This window comes from Electrona antarctica (assembly GCF_951216825.1).
Source record: "Electrona antarctica genome assembly, chromosome: 20".
Lineage (NCBI taxonomy): Eukaryota > Metazoa > Chordata > Actinopteri > Myctophiformes > Myctophidae > Electrona > Electrona antarctica.
In genome coordinates, this window is record NC_136801.1 from 39,596,712 (window position 1) to 39,609,423 (window position 12,712).

Genomic DNA, 12,712 nt, shown 5'->3' on the forward strand with positions numbered 1-12,712 from the left:
ACTACATCAAATATGAAACGGGTTTCGTATGAAAATCAACTTTTAACACTGGCCCCATTTGTGACCCTCCCACGCGCACGAAACATGCACACGCATCCCATGAGAGTCCCTTTAACCCATTTTGGGCGGGAACCCCTTTTGGTGTTAGCATTATATTATGCTTTAGCTATTGAAAAATAGCAGATCTACAAGCTCATAGCGCGCCACCGAGTGGCTAACATAAGCCGTTTCTTACGATGGAGGTCTGCGAGCGGACCAGGAATTTACCTCGGTGATGATGTCAGAGGGGAAGAAATGGTGTTTAAAAACGTGAACAAAAACATAAACAAACATCTTTATTACTGTACGTACAGTATATCCTCGCAGTGCCGTGTGCAGAGATTTAGAGCACCGAAGTCCGACGTCAATATATCGCTAGAGGGTGCCAAAGTCCACGGGTTCATGTATTTATCTGTTTGCATTATAATCCCCTTAGATCGCCTCATATATGAACTGCGTTTGAAAAATAAAACAAATCATCCCGGCCGTGTCTACACTCATATGGATATGAAGAATCAACCGACTGAGAGAAAACGCTAATGTTACTGCTGACGAATTAGTTACATTTTCGCTAGAAACAGACTGTATCAAAATAATATTTTGATAGCATTATGTTATGCTTTAGCTATTGAAAAGCTTGTCGGTCTGCTATTTAAAAAAAATCGAAGAACGACTTTTTCAGAAAACGGTCAGGATGTAGAAGACATTTTTAGAATCTGATCTCAGGTCAAAATGGGGTTAAGATGACCCGATGTTATTCTCCATAGAGAAAAACTTCCACGAACCTGTCGGAAGCGAGTGACTTCAGGACTACGGCGCTCTTATAGCTGACCTGCGAGCTTGTAGGTCGGCTATTCTCGGGCCGTTCTCGACGAAGCGAAAAAGAAAAAAGTGGCTTTACACTTGACACCTATGGGTGACGCCACGACGTGCCTACAATATCTGATCGGCGTGTTCCCCAAAAACGTTGGATTCTTGATGCGTTGTTGTTGTGAGCATGTTGTTACATCGACGGACCATAAATTAAGAGTTAGAGTTCCTGGTTCGCTATAGTGCATATCACCAAAAAAATTAAATAATAATAATAATAATACAATTTAAAAACAAAGCAAATCAAATACATTAAAATAACAGAGCAGCATTTATCTTCTGACAAACAGACATTTTCAAGAATGTCTTACTCAACTATGCGGCGCTTAATTCACATTATATATCGAGTGGCAGAAAATGCCACAATTTGGAAATAAAAACACTTTTTTTTTGATACAGTCAAATTTCTAACTTGGAAAAAAAAAGATGAAAAAAAAAGTTGTACATTCAAAAACACTGCAAAAAAAAAAAAAAAAAAAACTAAATCCCAGCATGTTGCTTGCATTAATCTATTGTCTTTTTAGATTGTTTTGTTTGTTTTCATTTTAATCTTTCAAAACTCATTTGGTTGAACGGGTGGGGAGGGGGGGGGGGGATTTTTATGCCAAAAGCAGTAATGCCAACGAGGAAGGAGGCTTGAACTCGACTTGTAGAACACGCACACAGAGGAAAAACAACGACGGTATATTAAGTCAGTTTATCTTTAGAACGGTAGTCTTCTCCTGCGCAGACTCTCTCCTCTCCAGTTGAGTCTTGTTAGTTCTTATAGATAATGTTAAGCCCACTGCCAGTCTGATGCCAGCCTTCAGTGCAAAAAATACCACTGAGAAAGGGAGGGGCGCAGGAGTCAGCAGTGTGTGTGTGTGTGTGTGTGTGTGTGTGTGTGTGTCTGTGTGTAAATGTCTGCGGGGGGGGGGAAACAACAAGACTTGCTTGGCTCTCGTTCACGACGATGTCGTCTCAGGCACGACTCAAAGGAGGCTAATCCATACCTCGCCGCACAACACGTCGCCTTTTGCCAAAAAACCCCAAACAAAACATACGTTTTGACTTCCTTTGACATAAAGATAAGCCTGAAGACGGTCGTATATAGGGCCGAAACGCTGCTGTTCCCTTGATAAGCTATTTCACTGCACTTGAAGACAGTGTGCGGGGAGTTCTTATATTCCTTTAGTTTCGGTTGAAAATACGCCACTTATATTTTCCGCCAAGCGCTGCTGCTGCTGCTGCGGTGGTGGTGGTCAAAGTCTTAAATGAAGCCTGAAAACCCCCCGAAGCCTGAAAACCCCCCGGGCTGTGTCCAGTGAGTGAGTTGGTTGCCTTTGGCCAGCGCTGATCAGCCTCCAGACCAGGCTGTAGTCTTATAGCTTCTAGAGAAAAAAACTACGATCCTTCCCCAAAAAAACCAAAGACACACCAAGCAGGAAAGTAGATCGATCTTTAATCTTCTTCTTGTTGTTCTCTCAGTCGGCGTTGTCGAGGCCCTCTGACGTGTGGGAGCGAGCGTACTTCAGCCGGAAGCCACCTGGAAGAAACAAAAACGTACCTCAGAATTAAAAAAAACAACTTCTAAATCCTCCAGTTTTCTGAAATAAATATTGTCACGATTTTTCAAAAATAGCAGACCTACAAGCTCGTAGCGCGCCACTCGGTGGCGCGCTATGAGCTTGTAGATCTGCTATTTTTCAATAGCTAAATTATAATATAATGTTTAAAACACCAAAAGGGGTTCCCGCCCAAAATGGGTTAATAAATGGTAAATGTTGCATTTATATAGCGCCTTTATCCAAGGCGCTTTACATAGATACATTCACCATACATAGATTGTGCATTACATTCACCCATTCATTCACACACACATTCATACACCGATGGCGGCGGGAAACCATGCAAGGCACCAACCAGCACATCAGGAGCAATTCAGTGTCTTGCTCAAGGACACTTCGACACTAACTCTGGGGGAGCCCGGGTTCGAACTGGGAACCTTGGGGTTACCATCCGGTCACTCTACCGCTGAACCACCGCGATCATGCTTAGGTATGTTTGTGTATACAGCTGTACTCTTTATGCCCATTTGTCCTCATATGCCATGTCCTTTGATTTGTACTGCAATTGCTGTACCTTATTGATTTCCATGGTTATCATTTGTAGGCTTTAAGTTGTTTCTTTGCTAATTTTTGACATTTGTTGGTTCGCAGTCAATTACTTATTGTTTCAGCCCACCCTCGACTCTATTTTTAACATTCATTGTTTCTACAACTGGCCTAATATTTAAATTATCTTTCTACTACCTCTGATACCCAAGTGGAGGCACGCATTGCTGCTTGTCTGGCTGACATCTCGGCGTGGATGTCGACAAACCACCTGAAGCTCAACCTGGACAAGACCGAGCTGATGTTCCTCCCGGGGAAGGGCTGTCCGCACCGAGACATGGCCATCACCATTGATAATGCTGTGGTGACCTCAACTCGGACTGCGAAAAATCTGGGTGTGACCCTGGACGATCAACTGACGTTCTCGGCAAACATCGCATCAGTGACAAGGTCCTGCAGATTCCTCCTCTACAACATCAGGAGGATTCGCCCCTTCCTCACGGAGAAGGCAGCCCAGGTGCTCATCCAGGCTCTCGTCATCTCCCGCCTGGACTACTGCAACTCCCTCCTTGCTGGTGCTCCGGCATCTGCCATCAGACCTCTGGAGCTTGTTCAGAAAGCTGCGGCTCGTCTGGTGTTCAACCGCCCCAAGTTCTCCCACACAACCATCCTTCTCCGTTCTCTACACTGGCTCCCCGTAGCGGCTCGCATCCAGTTCAAAACCCTGGTGTTAGCCTATAGGGCAGTGAAAGGAACAGCTCCTTCCTACCTCCGGGCTATGGTCGATGCCTACACCCCTGCCCGACCACTTCGGTCTGCCACCTCGGGGCGACTGATTGCCTCGTCACTCAAGGGTCCTTCTGGCCGATCCACACGGTCACGACTCTTTTCTGTTCTGGCCCCACAGTGGTGGAATGAACTTCCCACTGATGTTAGGACAGCAGAGTCACTGCCCATATTTCGCCGCAGGTTGAAAACCCACCTCTTCAGGAAACACTACCCTTCCTCTCTGCCTGACCTACTTGTTGTTAACTAGTTGTACGAACGCTTGTTTTCTATTGTTGTATTGTTTATTGGATCTTGTTTAGTCGATACACTTAATTGTTTTAGCTCATGCTCATTTGATTTAGCTATTTTGTCTCATCTGTTTAAGGAAATAGGTAGCTGATATATTGCACTTTTACCTTAGCGCTAGGTATACTCTTGGTTGCTTGTTTTTGCAGAAAATGCACTAAAGACTTCTGGTGATTAGTAGTTTTTGTTCCCTACCTATGTTGAATACACTTATTGTAAGTCGCTTTGGATAAAAGCGTCTGCTAAATGACTGTAATGTACTAAGACTGGCTCTACAACTCGAACGTAGGCGCTGTCTAGCAGCCTGGGCAGCACGGAAGGTTAGTGTTGAGCTTCGGCTGCATGGTATTGATATAACCCTTACAACCCGCCAGCTGACGGGTTCGGCGACCTCCCAGGGTTAAATCTTAACCTGTCATCTGACGGGTTGCGAGGTGTTTTGGCGTCCATCGAGTTAAATAACTCATCAAGCCTTGCAAACCCGACTAGAACATGGGTTTTCAACCAGTGGTCCGGGTACCACCAGTGGTCCTTGAGGAGGTTCCAGGTGGTCCCCAGCTAAATGATGAAGAGTCGGTAACCAAATGGACCCTTATGGACCCCTTACCTTGCTGCGTGGAGTCTATGGGGGGCTGGTTACAGTCCTGTGCGTAGTGACCGGCCCCGCCGCAGTTGTAGCAGGACAGCACGCCGTTCTTCTTGTTGATGCCGGTGGCCCCGAGCGACGTGGCTGTGGCGCCCCCTCCTGGGGGCAGCAGCGCCTGTAGGGCTCCCGCCGGCGGCCCCCCGCCGCCGCAGCCGCCGCCACCCCCTCCCCCGGCGGCGGTAGGGTACATGTGCTGGTAGAAGCGCTGGCAGAAGGCGGCGGCCGGCGCCATCTGCTGCTGGAGGCCGTAGCTGGCCGCCACCACGGCAGCCGCCTGCGTCGTGGGACAATTTAGGCATTTAGCAGACGCTCTTAATCCATTTTAACCTGAGATCAGATTCTAAAAAATATCTTCTACATCCTGACAGTTTTCTGAAAAAGCTATGTTTCTATGTCAGTCGTTCTTTCATTTTTCAAAAATAGCAGATCTACAAGCTCGTAGCGCGGCACTCGGTGGCGCGCTACGATCTTGTAGATCTGCTATTTTTCAATAGCTAAAGCATAACATGATGCTAACACCAAAAGGGGTTCCCGCCCAAAATGGGTTAATCCAGAGTGATTTACAGTAAGCAAGAACAAAGCATGGTAATCAGGGACGTGCACACATATATATCAAAGGGGGCTTCAGCCCCTGCCCCTTTTACCCGTCTGTATTCAGGAGAATAGTTTTTTCCGAAGTCTCCTGAACTAATCCACAAACTTAACTTAAAAAACAAACTTAAAAGGAAAAAACGTAACTTAAAAAACTGAAATAAAAAAAAAAATCTTAAAAAAAGTACGTAATTTAATCTAATTGTTGTTATTGCAATGTACGAGCTGCGTTCGCTTCCCGCGTTCGCGCGTCTTACTTGTGTAGCCTACTTAAGCAATAAGCCACGAGAGGTCTCAGGTTATCGGGTATTTTACAATGGCTGGGAGGTGTAGGCAGACCCGACGCGCAGCGGAGGGTCTTCTACCCTCCCAGCCATTGTAAAATACCCGGTAAGCTGGGGCCTCGAGTGGCTTATTGCTTTTCTAAAACGGTTACAAACATAGAGCAATATTAACCTAATAAAACTACTAAATGCACAAAAGTAGCTACGCTTTGCGCCACCAGAGCGAGCCACATCACTTCCTTGTTTTGCTTGGCAAGTAGGCTATGTGACGGGAGAATAGCGCTTGATGTCTTTACGGGGCTGCCTGGAGCCACACATTCACAGTCATATGAGCCGGGCGGTGCTTAGACGCCCGCACGGCATGGGTTCGTAAGGCAATCAAGCGCTCCCCTTCCCCTGTACAGCTACAGAGATGTGGAATCAGCTGCGAATGATATAAAGTGATTGAAGGTGTGGGTTATCGGTGAAATTTACAACGGTCACGTGACGGTAACCAGCCAATCAGAATCAAGTATTGGGACTAACCGTTTTAGAATGCATGTTATACATGTCCAGGACCTTTGATAAAGTCCAAACCTTTTCTAGGACTGGAATTTTTTGTTCTCATTTTCTAAATATTTCCAGGAATGTCAAGACTGTGGGAAGCCTGATAGAAGGGTTTAACCCATTTAGGCCTGACGTCGAAATTAAAAAAAAAATCTTCTAAATCCTTACAGTTTTCTGAAATCCCTATGTTTCTGTATCAGTGGTGCTCAACATTTCATGTCAAGGACCCCAAACATGATATGTAATTGGGCCGCCGACCCTCATCTGAAAATATGTTGTTCCAGGGACCAGCAGAAGCAAAGGTTTGAGTTAAAACGTTCGCTGTGAAAGAATACCGAAACAAGAGCAAACAATTGTACGACGAGGACATTATTTATTATTTTTTAAATCTCTCTTCTCGTCCCTCCCGCCGTACCTGCGTCCCCAGCATGTGGGAGGTCACGTCGGTCGTGGGGTGCGAGGGGTGTCCGCCGTGCGCGTGCTGCAGGGGCCCGTAGGGGGGCGGCGGCGCCGGCCCCGGGGGGTTGGGGTGGTTGAAGAAGGCCCCGTTGTTGGCCTGGTGCTGTGGCTGGGCGAGGTAGGTGGACACCTGGGGGGGGGGGAGAGAGAGAGAGAGAGAGAGAGAGAGAGAGAGAGAGAGAGAGAGAGAGAGAGAGAGAGAGAGAGAGAGAGAGCACATTTTGATTACGTTGTATAGTCTTTTTTGGAATAATTTTTGGAATAAATTATTAGTTACAAGGGGGAAGCCATACAGTGTCATGGGCTCAATCGTCGGGTTGTCACATCCCCCTTCGCATTCAGTAGACCCTGTGATCTTTTGTAGCCATATCAGATTTCCTGGGGTCTAGTAAGACTATAGCAAATAATAAAGAAATTGCTGTAAAACGTTTTTTTTTTTTAAATAAAAAAATACTTATTTACTATTTAGCCACTTGCTCGATTGCCCCCGCCCTGTCAAAGAATCACAAAAAAAATTGGCTAAAACGAAAGCAAGCAGCAAACGAAACAAAATTAACAATGATATTTTACTTTCTCTAATAACGACCTGAAAAAAAGAAAAAAAAACACCAACGTTTCGGCCTCTGCGGCCTTCATCAGGCTTGGCCATAAAGTCAAATAAAGATTTGACTTAGATATTAAAATAAACGATGATCGCATAGCATCGGGGACAGATCACTGTGTAACACAGTGCAGAAAGCTAGCGGATGTTGTGATCCGTTTTAACCGGAAATGACATCGCCAGATTCCCTCTATTCGGTCAAAATCGGCATAATGGTGAAGTTACCACCACCATCAGGACTCAGTGTCTAATACTATAGTCTTGCCGCGTGAAAATGAGATGGAGTGTGTATATCACTGATTTTTCTATTGCCATTAAAATTATGAATTAAAAATATGAATAGTGCTGTGCAGGTAGAAGGCACAATCCACTGTTAATTAGGCTGGCCATATGGGGGTTAAAGATTTTTACTGCATTTGAAGACAGTGTGCGGTAGGGCATTCACTTCTAGTCATTTTTACTAGTCGACTAGTTGTTTAACCACCTTTTATGTTAAAAAAAATAAAAAAAATTGGGAAATAAATATTTGTACATTTAAAAACTGTGTACATTGGTGACTATAACTATAATCTACCTGATATTGAGGCCTACAAAATCGGGAAAAAAAGAAAAAAAAAGAAAGAAAATGAACTTTTTTTTTATTTTTTATTATCAACTAGTCGACTAGTACCAGCAAGGTCGACTAGTGGATTTACTAGTCGACTAGTAAACTAGTCGACTAGTTGCTTAAAGGGTAAGACCACTTTTGTAGAGGTTTGGGTTGTGTAGTTACCTTGCCATGATGTAACTCCAAATGTGGACAAGAAATCAAAAATAATTTCTCCAGTGATTAGAAATTGATAATTCAAAATATGCTCCTCATTGACTTACATTGTACGCTGAAACAGCTCTCAAAGTCACTCTTTTAGTACGTAAACAAACACAAACAAAGTTGTTTCAGACAATATAGAGCAACACCAAAACTCATGTGGTTTTATTTCTTCATAAAAATGTTAACTTCCTGTTGATTTGTCCATTTTTATTCAGAAGAAAACCCGGACTGGATCCATGGATCCGGATCCAGATCTTCATATAGTAAAATCAACAGGAAGTTACCATTTTTATGAAGAAATAAAACCACATGAGTTTTGGTGTTGCTCTATATTGTCTGAAACAACTTTGTTTGTGTTTGTTTACATACTAAAAGAGTGACTTTGAGAGCTGTTTCAGCGTACAATGTAAGTCAATGAGGAGCATATTTTGAATTATCAATTTCTAATCACTGGAGAAATTATTTTTGATTTCTTGTCCACATTTGGAGTTACATCATGGCAAGGTAACTACACAACCCAAACCTCTACAAAAGTGGTCTTACCCTTTAATGCCCTAGTGTGCGGGGGTTTGTTCTTTTCGCACCTGTCGATTGTAGGTGTGCCAAAAGCCTTGCTAAAACATGAACCTGATTGGTCGATGGATTGGTCCACTGACCTGGAAGAGGGCCGGCGGCATGCCGAACATCTGCCGCGCGGCCGCCGCCGCGGCCAGCTGAGGTCCGGGGAAGAAGAAAGGGGCGTGGCTGACAGCCGCCGCCGCCGCTGTGCTGCTAGCGACGCTGTTGGCCATGTTGGCGGCCATGTTGTTGCCGCCAACGCGCCCGCCGCAGTTGTTGTGGCAGCCGCAGGCGCCGCAGCCCATTGGCTGCTGCTGGGGCGGTGCCTGTTGTTGTTGCTGTTGTTGTTGTTGCTGTTGAGTGATGGGGTTGCTGCTGCCGGTCGGGGGCGGGGCGACGTGGCCGCTTACACAGGAAGTGCTGCTGTTGGTTGATGACATGGTTATTATAGTTAACAAAAAATATTTTTTTTTTATTTAACCCATTTAGGCCTAACATCGACGTCTTCTGAAAGATTATATATTCAAAGATTTGTGCCGCATTTTCACGATTTTTCAAAAATAGCAGACCTACAAGCTCGTAGCGCGCCACTCGGTGGCGCGCTACGATCTTGTAGATCTGCTATTTTTCAATAGCTAAATTATAACATAATGTTTAAAACACCAAAAGGGGTTCCCGCCCAGAATGTGTTAACCTTTATTTAACCAGTTAAAAAAAAACACATTGAGACAAAGGTCTCTTTTTCCTGTGGGAACTGGCAGAAATAAAATATATAACTAACGAAAGAGAAACAAAAAAAAACCCTAAATAAAAAAAAATATTAAATTTTTGTTAAATGAACTAAATAAAAAACTAGGAAAGGAAACGGGAAAAAAAATCGATAACTATCTGAAACTGTGTTGTGTGTTTACAAAACGAACTAAAACGCAATGAAATGATAGACACAAAAATGCCCTTAGTTTTCGTTTTTTGTCAAGCTGTAACTGAATATAATTTTTTCTTAAAACTAAGCATTGTCACATAAACAAAAACTAAATAGAAAAACCCGCTCAAAAAACTAACTAAAACGAATTGAATTAGAAACAAATTAGGTCAAAACTAACCAAAACTAACCGAATTAGATACATCTAAAACTAACTGAAACTAGAAGAATAAGTAAGTAAAAACTAACTAAATCTAAACTATAATGAAACATCCCAGACCATTCTGACCTTGTGTTGATGTAGGCGGTGGTGCAGTCGCCAACGCGCGCCGTGCTGTGGGCGAGCAGCGGCGGGCTGGAGCTGGGCGCCGGGCCTGGCGTGTGGGTGGGCACCGCGGGAGGGGGGGCCGCCGCCTGGACCTGCTGCTGCCCCGGGCCTGCGGACAGGGCTGTCAGTCACCATGACACATTTAAGAGTTGACGATTAATGGCCTCTAATGCACACAGGACAACTCATCCTACTTCCGGGCCACTTCCCTACTTCCGGGCCACAGGTGTTACCGATGATACTAATTAAGGCTCTGTTCCATTTTAGTTTGCAGTGGTTCTCAAACTTTTTAAGTGGTGCAACCACTTCCTTAAGTGACTATGTGTGTCTCTGGGTGGGTGGCTGGCTGGCTGGCTGGGTGAGTGGGTGGGTGCGTCTGAGCACGAAAACAGCATGGTTGTTTTTCACCACCTGTGCGCAACCTAACACACACAAACACACGCACATATTAACTGTATACATGGTGATTTCGGGTGTGCCAGTACAGTACAGTGCCAGTACAGTACAACATGTGTTGTAAGCTTGTAGATCTGCTATTTCTGCTATATTTAAAAAAAATAAAAATAAAAAATAAATAAATGAAAATGACATTTTTCAACATGGAAACAATTGACGATTATGCGAAAACTATTGCGATCATCTCAAATAATTGCAATTAGACGATGACGTAGTAATAATGACAGGCCTACCTCCGGACGGCACGGGGCCTCCTATGGCGGGGAGCATGGCGTACGGGGAGGGCAGGGCCAGGCCCGGGTGCTGCTTAATGGCATGCGAGGGGGGAGGCTCCACCTGCAGTGGCATCTGGGGGGGTGGTGGTGGCAGAGGGCCTGCCACGCCCACAGGGTCCGGGGTGGGGTAGACGGGCTGCTGCAGGACACCCAAGGCCCCCATGAGGGGCGTCTGGAGAGGCGCCTGCGAGGCCGGAGGAGGGACCGGAGTGCTCGGGACGCTCGGAGACGACGACGACACCGTCTTGAACCTCTGCACCAGTGGCTGGACCGCGGAGCTCCCCGGAGCGTGCAGGGGAGGAGGGGGAGCGCCGAAAGTGCGTAGTGGTGGTGCGGCGGTGGCGGCCGGGGGGGGTGGCGGCGCGTCCCTCTTCTCCGGGTCTCCACCGGGAGGAGCGCCCGAGCCGCTGGGAACTGTAGGAGCAACGCTATTACAGTTAACGGAAACTAAACTAAAATTTTAAACTATAACTGAAACTGTATCGTGTATTTAACTAAAACGAACTGAAATGATAGACAAAATGCTCTAATATCTATTTATTTATTTATAAGCTTAACCCATTTAGGCCCGACCTCGAAATTAAACAAAAATCTTCTAAATCCTCCAGTTTTCTGAAATAAATATTCTCACGATTTTTCTAAAATAGCAGACCTACAAGCTCTATGAGCTTGTAGATCTGCTATTTTTCAATAGCTAAATTATAACAATGTTTAAAACACCAAAAGGGGTTCCTGCCCAAAATGGGTTAATCTGTAACTGAATATATATTTTTTTAAATGCCACATTATCTTGAGTTTTTTAACACACAATACTTACTCTGGCCTTTTTCAATTCTGTGTGTGTGTGTGTGCGTGTGCGTGTGTGAGTGAGTGAGAGAAAGCCAGAGGACGAGCGTGGGTGGGTGTGTCTGGGTGGGTGTGCTTGATCCGCCAGGAAAATAATTACACACTGAATTCGGTGTGCTTTCATGTTCATTTGAAGCACGGGTAGACGGCCTCTTTCAACCAATCAGGATTGGTGGGTCGGAACTAAATGCTGTACAATCTCCCTTTGAAAACACGGACTGTCCGACGCTGACTTTTTAGGACTTAATGACTTCATGACTGAAATAGCAATAGAAACTTTTTCTGAAAACTAGTTAGGATGTAGAATGTTCAGAGTCGGCCTCAGGTCTCAACACTTTGTCATTTCATTTTCGGAAGGCTGTCCCTTCCGAATAGTATAAAAAAAAGGCTGTCCAGTACTTTGTTGTATCAGTTCAAACCACCACCAGAGGTTTGACGCTCAACACTGAATCCATTCCCACCACCATCAGAGAGGACCTGCTGCTGAACACAGAGGAGCTCAACATGTTGCTGTTTTTCACCCTCCTTGCTGTAGTGTTTTGCAAACAGTTATTAAAGTATTCAATCAATCAAAGCATCCGTCATGACATTGATTCAAATTAACGTTGATGATTGACATGGCACACTACCCATCTGTAAAATAAAGGTTTCAGAACCTGAATGGGTTATAGGGCCAAATTCTGGGCGGGAACCCCTTTTGGTGTTAGCATTATGTTATGCTTTAGCTTTTGAAAAATAGCAGATCTACAAGCTCATAGCGCGCCACCGAGTGGCGCGCTAAGAGCTTGTAGGTCTGCTATTTTTGAAAAATGACTTACGACTGACATAGAAACATAGCTTTTTCAGAAAACTGTCAGGATGTAGAAGACATTTTTAGAATCTGATCTCAGGTCAAAATGGGTTAAAATAAGTGTCCCCCCCCATATAAGTATGATGATTGCGTGTTATGTTTGCGCCCCAACCTTGCGGCAATTGTTTGCGTGCGCCGTCTCCGTTGTGTTCTCCCCCCCATATTAGTCTGATTATTGTTTCAGTAACGTGTACGTTTGTGTCACAACCTCGCGGCCCTTTCAGCCGCTTTTATATATCGATAGTCTTTCCTTCCCCGTCACCCCGTGAGTGTTGAGCATGCTCGTCTCTGCTGCGTTGGCGTTGCTCTGCACTGTCTGTCTGCAGCTAGCCTGGAACTCACCTATGCTTTTTGAGTGGTGTAAACCACTCCTACAACTGACTTTGTTAGTTTACGTGTCTGTCTGTTCGTACTTCTGTCTGTTCGTACCAAGAAATTAGCATGGTTGCTATGGTCACCCAGT

General features: G+C 44.9%; 2 protein-coding genes across 2 annotated transcripts in view; one reads left to right on the top strand and one right to left on the bottom strand.

Annotated features, from left to right (window-relative positions):
* LOC306913357 (GPI mannosyltransferase 1-like) overlaps positions 1 to 820 on the top strand; it is a 44,205-nt gene extending 43,385 nt beyond the window's left edge. Inside the window, exon 9 of the transcript XR_013788511.1 lies at positions 809 to 820. The gene's annotated coding sequence lies outside the window, so the exon portion shown is untranslated. The remainder of the gene's footprint in view (positions 1 to 808) is intronic.
* A 1,552-nt stretch (positions 821 to 2,372) lies between these two features.
* Positions 2,373 to 12,712, bottom strand: part of LOC306913320 (uncharacterized protein) — a gene marked incomplete at its 3' end in the record, with an annotated part of 60,507 nt that continues 50,167 nt past the window's right edge. Inside the window, exons 7-12 of the mRNA XM_079489908.1 lie at positions 10,512 to 10,967; positions 9,784 to 9,943; positions 8,671 to 8,995; positions 6,559 to 6,732; positions 4,684 to 4,996; positions 2,373 to 2,434 (exon numbers count right to left, since the gene is read on the bottom strand). Of these exons, the coding sequence (XP_079346034.1) occupies positions 2,373 to 2,434; positions 4,684 to 4,996; positions 6,559 to 6,732; positions 8,671 to 8,995; positions 9,784 to 9,943; positions 10,512 to 10,967 (1,490 nt within the window). The remainder of the gene's footprint in view (positions 2,435 to 4,683; positions 4,997 to 6,558; positions 6,733 to 8,670; positions 8,996 to 9,783; positions 9,944 to 10,511; positions 10,968 to 12,712) is intronic.